The following is an 11,652-nucleotide window of genomic DNA, read 5'->3' on the forward strand; positions in this document are numbered from 1 at the left end:
CACCACCAACCACCACCACCACCACCACCACCACAAGAACAATGGAGAAAATCAAATCCTAAGTTGGTTCTTCACAAAGATCAGCAATATTGATAGAACTGATAAGCCTCCAGTGAGGCTGGTCTAAGGTAAAGGGGAGGCCATCAAATGACCAGTGTCATAAGAAGCCTTTGCTATCCACTGACAGGCAGTAAGATTACAGGAACAGGGACGAAGTGGACAGAGGAGATCAAAGTACCAAAATGGACAGAAAAGAAAAATCAGAGGAAAACCTAAACAAAACAAAACAAACAAACACAAACCAGTGATAAATCCAAAGAAGCAAGGATCAAAAGCCACATTATGGCCACCATTCAGAAGTCCAGTCCACAAAGGCCCTTCCCCAGGGTGGTCAGGGCTGGCCACAGACCTGAGGGATCTAGATGAGATAGAGTGGAGGGTGTGAATGTGTATGTCCATCAGGATTACATCCTCTGACTTGATGACACTGTAAGAACAGGCCCTTCCTTTCAGCAAGTGTAAGTTACTACAATCAATAGGAGAGACGAGCATGTGGGTTTTGTTTGCTTTCTTTCTTTTTTTTTTCTTTTCCTTGAGATAGGGTCTCTCCATGTAGCCCTGGATGTCCTGCAGTGTTATGGGGATCAGGTTGGCCTTGAAATCATGGTACTCTGTCTGCCTCTGCAAGCTGATGGCAGAGGAAGGTGGGCATTGTTTGACACTACACCAGCGCTTGGCTGCTCTCCTTGAAGACTGAGAATCCTCATCCCAAAGTCTCTGGACATGCCCTCTGGGCTTGGATGTTTGCTGTCCTTACTACCACCACGATCTGCTTTCCTCCCCCAGGGAATGCAGGGCCAAGTTTGTTTGATGTGGTTTCAATCCTGAGGACCTGTAATGGTTCTTGTCTGCAGGAAACACTCAGCATGGGTGACTACCTTGGGAATGGTACCTGTCTATGTCCTGTTGGAATCTGGCCACCTGTGCCTTGAGCTTCATCTCTTCTTCCTGCAGCGTGTGAATCTGAAAGTCTTTGGAGACAGCCTCCTTGGACATCTGTGTGATCTGGGCGTCCCAGGCAGCTTTCAGAGCTGCCGCATCGTCACGAAATCTGCACAGGAAGAGTGTGAGAGTGCAGTGAGCGTCTTCTGTTCTCTCTCATGCTCCCATACAGACCCAGAGGAGCATACACACAGTTGGCCAGCCCTCTCAAAAAGCCACATTAGAAGGCAAACCATTGCCTAATTTAAGACCATGGTTCTACTCAGGAAGAAACATCCAGCAGCCAGCCAAGCTACTGTTAACTAATTGACTATAAAGGGCCAAATTACGCAAGGGGGAAAGGTGATCTGTACACACAGCCTGTGGGACTGAAGAAGTGCTGCTGATGAGTCACCTTTGCATCTTTCACTGTGCCCAGTCCAGCACCTAACACACTTCAGTTAAGAGTACAAGAAGACTCTAGAGGCCACACATTAGATTGGCAGTCAAATGTTGCTGGGCGAACCGCCCAAACACGCAAGCTTTCCCAAAAAACACACATCAAGTGACACTTTCAGGAGAGGCCATCTAACCAAGACCATGCCTTTGCCACACGGTGCACCAAAGACCACACCCCTGGGAACAGACCTTCTGGGGCTCTGTGCTGATGGGCTGTCCCACATGGCCATGACAAGCAGAAGGTGAGTAGCTGCCCTGGATCAAGAGCCAGGTGTTGAGTCTCAAACCTGCCCTGGAACAGCATGGAGAGCCACTGTGCCACATCTCACACACTTTGGGAGTTCGGAGAACAGGACAGGCGAGGTAGCCCACCCAGCCTTCTGAGCCAGTGTCTGGTACTGAGGAAATGCTCCTGGAAATGCCCTCAGCAACACTTCTCACCAGGCTGCTTCACAGGCCAGCATTCCCAGGGTCAGCACAGAAACACCTGGTCCAGTGACCTGTGTCCACTGTGGCCTCCTTCACATTCTACCTCCCTTCCCCAACACGTGGCCTGACTTAGCTGCCAGTATGACTACTGCCGTCTTAAAGTGAAGACCAGTAGACTCTGACCGCTCCAAGTGGAGCAGGCATGCCACTAGCAAACCTGTGTCTTTATCCCAATCCTACATGTGTGCCCTGTGGTTCCAGAGCAAACCCACCGAGAGGGCAAGCACTGCGCACTGAGGTTGTCACAGAATGCCAGCACATGCTGGACAGAGGTGGACTGGTCACCAAACTCCCCACAAGTAAGAAGAGAGATTCAAGTTTGGGATTTCTGAACATGTTCTTTTGAGATGGGGTTTCAGTTAGCAGCCTAGGCTGGCCTCACCTTAAGAGCTCTGAGATTACAGATACGTGTCACCCTGCCCTGTTTTCTACTGTTAGGGAAATGCCCTGTCTGTGTAGTAATAACCCCCCTCCCCTTTTTTTTTGGTTTTTCGAGACAGGGTTTCTCTGTGTAGCCCTGGCTGTCCTGGAACTCACTTTATAGACCAGGCTGGCCTCAAACTCAGAAATCTGCCTGCCTCTGCCTCCCAAGTGCTGGAATTAAAGGCGTGAGCCACCAGGCCCGGGTTTAACTTTTTTTTTTTTTTAAAGTAATAACCCTTAAGGAGCAAAAAATACTTAGAGACAGAAACTAAAAATTAGTTAAAACTGGGTGTGACACACCATAATTCCAGGAGGCCAAGGCTGGAGGATTATGAGTTCCAAGCTAGCCAGGACTGTACAGAGTGAGACCCCGTCAAAACACAAAGTCATTTAGTTTAAGGCTTCAGGAGGCGGCAGGAAGCAGCCAGGCTCTGTAGGGCCCAGCCACCGCAAAGGAACAGCAATGAGCCAGCATTCGTTCCTCGAGGCAGCCACAGCACAGCTGGGCATCGCTGGCTCACTATGGTGAGCTGCTTGGGTTTCTTACAAAATAAACCAGAGCACACTGGACTTAACAAAGCAGCACCACCAAGCTTCTCAAAGTACAACTGCTAGTTTTATTTTTACTTTATGTCTGTGGTATTTTGTCTGCATGTGTGTTCCGAGGACTGAACTCGGACCCTTGGAGGAGCAGCCATCACTCTTAAGCACTGAGTCATCTAGCCCATGTAGAATAAGCTTTAATTTCCTGATACTTCACAGGTCTAAGAACTACTTCTCCCCATAGTAGATGTGTAATTTGGGTAGCAATTTGTCTGTTTTAAAAAAAGGGGTGGGGAGTGGGGGCTGGAGAGATGGCTCAGTGGTTAAGATCACTGACTGCTCTTCCAGAGGCTCTGAGTTCAATTCCCAGCAAACACACGGTGGCTCACAACCATCTGTAATGGGATCTGGTGCCCTCTTCTGGTGTGTCTGAAGACAGCTACAGTGTACTCATATACATAAAATAAACAAATCTTTAAAAAAAAAAAAGATAAAATACCCTCATCTAAGCCTGGGAATGTTAGCAAATACCCGACTTCAGTGTTCCTTTGAACACTGTGTCCCTGTGTATTTCCTCACTGCCCAGGATGGGGCTCAGCACTGCACACCCAGTACTACTACACCTCTCCAGTGCCCACAGTTCTTGACACAAGGCACAAGCAGAGCAGGTTGTCCAAACACTCTGGCTTGAATTAAATATTGGGAAGGAGCCAGTGTCCTGGAGCACACCTGTAATTCCAGCACTGGGTAGGCTGTGGTGGGAGAATAGAGGCTTCCAAGCCACCTCAGTCTACACAGGGAGCCGTGTCTCAAAAACAAAGCAAAACAAAAACAAACAAACAAAAAAACCCAGTTAAACCCAGAGCTGTATGGTTTGAATTTCCACCTCTGTTCATGTCCACTAGAGAATTGAAAGCAACATCTATAAAGGATGTCTGCCACCTGCACTAAAGCAGAGTCACTCTTAAGAGCAGAGGGGAAACACCCATGTGTACAAAGCAGATAAAAGACTGTGGCCTGTTCACACTGGGATATCAGCCTTAAAGACACAAAGTTTGACTTAACAAGCCACTGCCCTCCATAGCTCAATACTAAAATAGTTAACTCTTGTTAGGCATGGTATTCTTGTGTGCATGCATGTGCAAGAGTGTGAAGGAGGACATGTGCAGATGCACGTGTGGTGTGGGTGCATTGCACAGGTCAGAGGTCAACCCTGGGTCTCGCTCCTCAGTGGCCATCTACATTGAGATAAGGATCTCCCTGGGACCTACGGCTCACTGACTATGCTGGGCTAACTGGCAAAGAAGGCCTCCATGGCTTCTGGAGGTCTGGAGGTGTATATTTTGACACAATCACAGTTTAAAAGAAAGTGTCATCCTATGAATGTGGATGACCCTTGAGAACTTGAGTCTCTCTGTGACAGGCCAGACATATAAGGGCAAATGCCAGAAGATTCCAATTTGTGTGCTGTTCCTAGAGTTAGCAAACTGACAGGCACTGCCGACTGAAGGCTGCTGGGAGACTGGGGTAGGAGTGGCACCTGGAGCCAAATGGGACTAGCACTGCAGACGGATGGATGAAACTGCATTTGCCATATCCTGATGCCAGTGCTACATACCTATAACCCCAGCAGCTCTTAGGAAGTTGAGGCAGGAAAAATAAGTCCAGGGGCAGCTATAGTGACACATGCTTGCAATCCCAACACTTGGGAGGTGGAGGCACACGGATTATAAATCCGAGGCTATCCAAGGTCATAGAACAAGTTCTGGACCAGGTTTGCACAAATGAGGCTTTGTCTCAGAAAAACAAAAAGTGAAGACAATAGGTTAACTTTGTTATATACACTTATCACAAGTAAGCATAAATATAAAACTATATAATTAAAAAGAAAACATTACTAGAAATGGCAGCGGGGTCAGGGGGTTGGGGGTGGGCAGAAAGCCCCTACCCACTGCTTGCAAAATTCCATTCTAAAATGGCCCACATCTGCCTCTGCCTTGGACACAGGCACACAAGGCTGTTGGGCTGGGCAGGCCAGAGACAGCAGCTCACTTGTCCGTAAGGGCGTTCTTCTCCTTGGCGTCCTCAGCTCGAGTGCACTCAGCCCTGCGCAGTTGTCCCTCCAGGGTTTCACAGCGGAACTGAAGCTCCAGCACCTTGGCATCCAGAGTCTGCAGCTCCTCTGCATGGGCGCGCTTCACTGCTGCCAGCACTGTGTCTTTCTCCCTGGCTTGACGGTCAAGCTCTTCATGTCTGAAACACAGGGAAGGGTCCCGCGGTGGCTCACTCAGTGCCCTGGAACCTTCCAAAGTGTTTGCCATCCTTTCTTACACTACAGCTGTCCCTGACAAGATGGCTGACTCTGCAGGAGTAACTTGTGGGCGCGCTCGCTCTTTCCACGTAAGCAGATCTTCTTAGGTGCCGGGCTCTCGGAGGCCCCCAAAGCTCACACACAGACACCAAAGCAGATTCGCAAAACACTCCTAACAACCTAAGCTTGACCAGCCATGAAAAACAGACGCCACCTGCCTCTCAGATGGGCAGACTCCTGAGCACTCCCTTAGTGTATCAGTTTGTCTGTACTGCACAAATCATGGCATGAGAAAACACAAGAGAGAATTTCTTCCCCTTCTGGGCAGCCTGAGTGTGTGGTATGTGGTACCTACAGTTACTCTTTCCTTTGGAAGAGAGAGTAAATGCGTCTTGCTGAGTCCACACTGAGCTTCCAGCTGGCATCCCTGCCCCACTCCTCGCTGACCCACTCCTTACTGTCCCAGCACCTCCTGAACCCTGCTGTACTGGGGGAGGAGCAATGCTTTATCTGCATGGCTGAAGCTCTGACTTGGGCCAGAACACCACCACTTCCTGGGTGTCCCAGACCTGGCAACGTGAAGAGCCTGCTGCAGTCAGAGGGACAGAACCCAGAGTCTACATCAGCGATAGTAGGGGGACATCAGCATGGCAAAGCTTGGGGCAATCGTCTAAAACTTATACACTAGCTAGTAAGACATCCAAGGTCTAAATGTTAATGCTTAATTTTTAAATACTTATTTATCTAGTGTGGGGGCATATGTGGAGTCAATTCTCTTCTTTTACCACGTGGGTTCCAGGGATGGAACTCAGATCACCCGCTGTGGTGACAAGAGACTTAATCCATAGAGTCATCTCATTTACCCATAAAAGTTAAAATTTAACTAAGGTTATATTTTTAAAAGCCTGTTTTAGACACTGGAGACTAAATCCAGAGTTTTCAACATTCTTAGTTTGTGTTTTATCAGTGACCTGAATTGGACTCTTGGCCCTTAAAAAAGTTTAAGCTTGGAGACACCGGATGCCTAACACTTCTCTGAGGAAGGAGAGCATGGAGTCAGCCACAGCTGCGTCCCAGCTCAGGCTGCCCGCCCACCGGCCACAGGGCTCTTGTCTCCAGTAAGCGTGATCTAGACTCTTTTCCAGTGGCACCACCCAGGCAGAAATACGCACTTCCTCCTGAAAGTCTCCTCAGCTTTCTTCTTGGCCAGCTGTGCCGAGTGAAGCTTCTTCTCCAAGCCCTTTATCCTAAACAGAAACCATATCAGTAAAGAGCAGTTACGTAAGAGACCAAAGAGTAGAACGGGAAGACGCCAGGAAGGCAACGCCACCAGATCTAGTCCTTACGGCCACAACGCCTGGAGAACAGAACCTACGCACCGAATATCCTTCACAGCCTCCAGATCCTGGAGTTCCCGGGCATGCTCCTGCAGCTTCCTCTCTAATTCCATGTGCTTTGCTTCTGCCTTCTGCAGACTCTCTGCTGCCCGTGCTCCAGCGTCTCTCAGAGCTTGCAGCTCTTTGTTTAGTAGTTTTATCTGAGAAAGATTGAAAAGTTCCAGGAGAGTAGTAGCTGGGTAAAAGGAACAGTGTGAAGTTTGGCGTGGTCCCAGCACTCGGCAGGCACAGGCAGGCGGAGCTCTGAGTTCAAGGCCAGCCTGGTCTACAGAGTGAGTTCCAAGATAGACAGGACTACACAGAAAAACCCTATCTCAACAAACAAACAAACAAACAGACTGACAGACTGACTAACAAAGGAACAGCATGGTGTTCTGCAGCAAAGGGTAATTAAAGCTGCAACGGTGATTCGAAGCCCGGGGCCAGCCAATTAGTTACCTTGAGCTCATGCGTCAGGACTACGTTGTTCATGTCGTCAGCCCTCAGCTGGAACTCATGCTCTCTTCTCTGCATTTTAGATTCAAACTCCAGCAGCAGCTCCTGGGACAAAAGAGCCAAGAGTGAAGGAGAGGGCCGCCGCCAAGGCCTCAGCTCAGGTGTGAGACTGACGCACATCGTGAATCACATTTTTATACTACATACAAAGTTTTCTGTTCTACAGATAAACTGCTTACCTCTATTTCCCTACCACCACTCTTCAATATCTATGCATCTATACACGCCTTTAATCCCAGCACTCGGGAGGCAGAGACAAGCGGATTTCTGAATTTGAGGCCAGCCTGGTCTACAGAGTGAGTTCTAGGACAGCCAGGGCTACACAGAGAAACCCTGTCTTAAAACAAACAAGCGCTGGTAAGATGGCTCAGTGGGTAAGAGCACCCGACTGCTCTTCCGAAGGTCTGGAGTTCAAATCCCAGCAACCACATGGTGGCTCACAACCATCCGTAATGAGATCTGACTCCCTCTTCTGGAGTGTCTGAAGACAGCTACAGTGTACTTACATATAATAAATAAATAAATAAATCTTAAAAGAAAGAAAGAAAGAAAGAAAAACAAACAAAACCAACCAATCAACCAACCAACCAAAGACAGAACAACAAAAATTCTCAGGTAAAATGGGGTCATAGGTGAAACCATTTTAAGAAGCCTCTTTCTGAGGGATGACTGTAACTCTTGCAGTTCCATGAGCACCCAGGCTGCAGTCATTGCTGTCAGGCTAGCATATATTCCCTTCTGCAAACTTCCTTCTCATTTCTGACATGATGAGGCCTGCCACAGGGTCCTTGGCTGATACGAGTGTTTGGATCCTCCAGTTACCAGCGAACCAAAAAGCCTAATTTCTATATTTCTGGGGCCAGGTACTTAATTTCATTTTTGATCAGCACAGAGCCAGAGCCCCTGGGAGGACTGAGTGCTCAGGCATACATGCCAGGCCTAGTCCTGGGCCCTGCCCTGCCCTGCCCTCCACCAGACTCCAGCCCTGAAGGACAGACTGATGCAGCTCTGAGGGAGTTGTCCCCACCCTTACCCCATGAAGCACAATCCAGCCCTGGTAGACAGGTGCACTGTGTGAGTTCTGCAGCAACAGGTCTTACTTTCTGGCTCAGGAAACTGCAGAAAGCACAACTAGAAGTTATGTTTCACTTTTTCAATCCCTTGAAAGGTAAATGTGAAATATATAGTCACGTGAGTGACCCTTATTGGAATTAGAATATTAAAATCATTACTATAATTATAAAATCATGGCCAAATGCTTGCCTGTTATGTGTGGTGCCTTGGGTTCTATTCCAAGCATAGGAACAAATGAAGGAAAAAAGGAAGGAAGGAAGGAAGGAAGGAAGGAAGGAAGGAAGGAAGGAAGGGAAAAAAGGAAAGGAGAGGGGAGGGATAGAAAGGGGAGGGGAGGGGAGGGGAGGAGGGTGGTGAGTTAGTAGAACCTACCTGTAAACCGAGAACCTGGGAGGCAAAGATAGAGAAGATCCCCTCAAGTTCTGGGCAGCCTTGGCTACATGTTAGGAATCTGTCTCAAAGGACAAAACCAAAGCAACCAACTAACCAAACAACAACAAACCCACAGAAATTGAAACATTGGTTTTTCTGAACAAAATCCACAGAGGAAGTTCTGCAGGTTGTGGCCACCAGAGAGCAGAGTTCCATGCTACGTCAAGCCTGTGCTGCCACCTTCTGGTCTTGCTGGACAGTGTGACAGGCAGCCATGGCCTGTCTCCACTGTGCTCTTGTCAAGGTTCTGGGGACTGTGTCTCTGGATAAACCATGGGACCTCACACAACAGTCTGTCACTCTGCCTCCTTGTACACGTTCTTTGTCTCAACAACTGGCAGTCAACCTCTGTGGCACCTGCCTCTTCCATCAGGCCCATCAGAGCTCAGGGTCAGATGTCCCCACTGGCTCCCCCTCTGGGCATGCTCTTATCTGCAGGAGACTACTACCCCATCAGCCTGCTGGCTACTTCTCCCACGTCTGGCCCAGGAGGTCCGCAATCGTGTATGTCACTGCTCTACACAAACACTCAACAGTTTCCCATGGTGCCAAAGTCTTTAAGGCCCTGAAGGCCGAGCTCCACTTTGGACATTTTTCCTTTGAACTTGAACTCTAGCTTCTAGGTATCCCCAAGCACATGGGCAGGTTCTTGTCTTCTTCCTCCTGAACTCTCTTCTGCACCCTCACCCGTCTGTGGCTCCTCTTGCCCACTCACTGTACTTGAGTCCAACCCCACTCCTGACCCTCCCGTCTCATCACATCTACAGGCAGTTAACTGTCCCAAGGTGTTCTTCCCTCTGTAAGGGCAAGCATGGCAGGTATGACTGACAGGCGTGACAGGTATGACAGGAATAACAGGGATCCATGCACAATCCCAAGCCTGAAGAGCTACCAGCATGTAGCATGCATTCAGAAACATTTCTGAAATGAGTGGGTAAATTTCCTCCAATGTCTTGTGAGCCTATGACTATCCAACAAGAAAAAGGATTTTCTCTGGTTCACAGTACGTGATAACTGACCAGTCCGTTACTAGTCATAAGCTTGCCTCAACTTATATGAGAAGAATCATTATTTCATTGAATCGGTTCTATTTACAAGGGTGACCAACATGTGAGACTCTGGCCCAACAACAGAAAAGAGCAATTGAGCAAAAGAGTTGTTGGCCTTTAAGATTCTGTGTTAACACAACTCTCTGCTCACAACTACCCAGAAGGCCAAGACTGTTCCAGGCCAGATCAGGCTGCTATAGGCAGACTGCCCAGGGCTGCAGAAGGCTGCCTCAGGCTGGCTATTCCAACCCACCAGGGGCAGACCTTTCCCTAGCCTCCTGCAGCAGAGCTGGCACAGTAGCATGTAAGGCTTTGTGCTTCCAAAGATAGGGCTAGGGACACCTGAGTGTGCTCCACTGAGTCTGCGCAAACTAATCATTCAGCCGCCTTTCCCAGCTAGAGACTCTACTGAAGCTCCCTTGGTGACTTTGGTACCACTGCGAGAGTGTCATTTCTTAGACACAACAGTTGCTGAGTTGTTTTTGGTGGTTGTATTGTTGCTAACTTTTTAGACAGGTTCTCATTTTGTAGGCCAAGTTGGCCTTAAACTCACAGTGATTCCCCTGCCTCAGCCTCCCAAGTATTTATTAAGATTTCTTGCCACCTTGAACCGCCACATCTGGTACAATTAATCTTTTCTTTTTTTTTTTTTTTTTTGGTTTTTCGAGACAGGGTTTCTCTGTGTAGCCCTGGCTGTCCTGGCACTCACTTTGTAGACCAGGCTGGCCTCGAACTCAGAAATCCGCCTGCCTCTGCCTCCCGAGTGCTGGGATTAAAGGCGTGCGCCACCACGCCCGGCTGTCAATTAATCTTTTCTTGACTACATTATTTCCAGGCTCTGGCTCAATGTGCAAGACTCCTGGCTGTTTTGGAGGTCAAACTGGTCGTTCCCACTCCACTCCGCATTCTCTTAAAGGCACGATCCCTCATCAGACCCAGATAGATGCCCTGACAGGGAAAGCTAGGTGGGAACGGCAGGGGGTGATAGAGAACTCAGGCGATGGGTAGGGTGAGCAGGAAAAAAAGAGTTCTTGGGAGGCAGGCTCCCCCTCCCTCCCCCCAGACAGGGTTTCTCTGTGTAGCCCTGGCTGTCCTGGAACTCACTTTGTACACCAGGCTGGCCTCAAACTCAGAAATCCGTCTGCCTCTGCCTCCCGAGTGCTGGGATTAAAGGCGTCATCTAGAAGCTCGTTTAATTAGGGGAAACAAAGGTTATTTAGGCCTTTGGGGGGTGAGTAGGGGCTGGGGGACGACCTGGACCAGGGTACTGGAAATGCCTTATTTGCATAAGGAGTAGTTCCAGGTGATGACCTTATAAGGAGAGAGGAAGTTTAACCTGTGTCTTGGCCACCAGGCTATGTGACTACCTCAAAGGTCATAGGGGTCGAAGCTTGGGTCTATGTGTGCTGGGACTTGCGGACCCAGGGCAGGTTTATAAGAGGTTCTGTCTTGAGAACTGCTCTTCTCGGTGAGTCAGATCCTCTGGAACTGGAGTTACAGACAATTGTGAGCTGCTCTGTGGGTGCTGGGAACTGAACTCAGCTCCCCTGGAAGAAAAGCCAGTGCTCTTAACTACAAAGCCATCATCTCTTCAGTCCCTAGAAGTACATATTCACACACCTGGATACAGCTACTGAGCTGGTAAATGTCCATAAGGTCCAGTAGCAGTAGTCTTGCTTTTGGCTGGCAAGGCTGAAATATATCTGCACTATCCTACCCGAGGCTTTTATTGGCTCCCAGATCCATTCTGCAGGTTAGCTCACAGGGATCTTGACTTTTCCACATAAGGACCTCACATTGGTCTGAAGCAAGTCCTAGCTTGCTTCTGTTACTGTGATAAAACACTTGATCAAAACCAGCTTGGGGAACAAGGGCTCACTCAGTAAGAGGTTCTATACAGTCCATCATTAAGAAGCCAACACAGGGGCCGGGCGTGGTGGCGCACGCCTTTAATCCCAGCACTTGGGAGGCAGAGGCAGGCGGATTTCTGAGTTCGAGG

At 48.8% G+C, this 11,652-nt stretch overlaps 1 protein-coding gene across 3 annotated transcripts in view; it reads right to left on the reverse strand.

The window, feature by feature from the left end:
- Ccdc57 (coiled-coil domain containing 57) overlaps positions 1–11,652 on the reverse strand; it is a 107,443-nt gene that overhangs the window by 71,360 nt on the left and 24,431 nt on the right. For all 3 annotated transcript variants that reach the window (XR_003838164.1, XM_029484106.1, XM_029484105.1), the window contains exons 4-8: positions 7,042–7,143; positions 6,586–6,743; positions 6,379–6,453; positions 4,948–5,148; positions 953–1,111 (exon numbers count right to left, since the gene is read on the reverse strand). Coding sequence is in view for 2 of the 3 variants with exons in the window: in XM_029484106.1 (XP_029339966.1) it covers positions 953–1,111; positions 4,948–5,148; positions 6,379–6,453; positions 6,586–6,743; positions 7,042–7,143 (695 nt within the window). In the remaining variant the exon portion in view is untranslated. The remainder of the gene's footprint in view (positions 1–952; positions 1,112–4,947; positions 5,149–6,378; positions 6,454–6,585; positions 6,744–7,041; positions 7,144–11,652) is intronic.

Source organism: Mus caroli, chromosome 11 (genome assembly GCF_900094665.2).
Source record: "Mus caroli chromosome 11, CAROLI_EIJ_v1.1, whole genome shotgun sequence".
Classification (NCBI taxonomy): domain Eukaryota; kingdom Metazoa; phylum Chordata; class Mammalia; order Rodentia; family Muridae; genus Mus; species Mus caroli.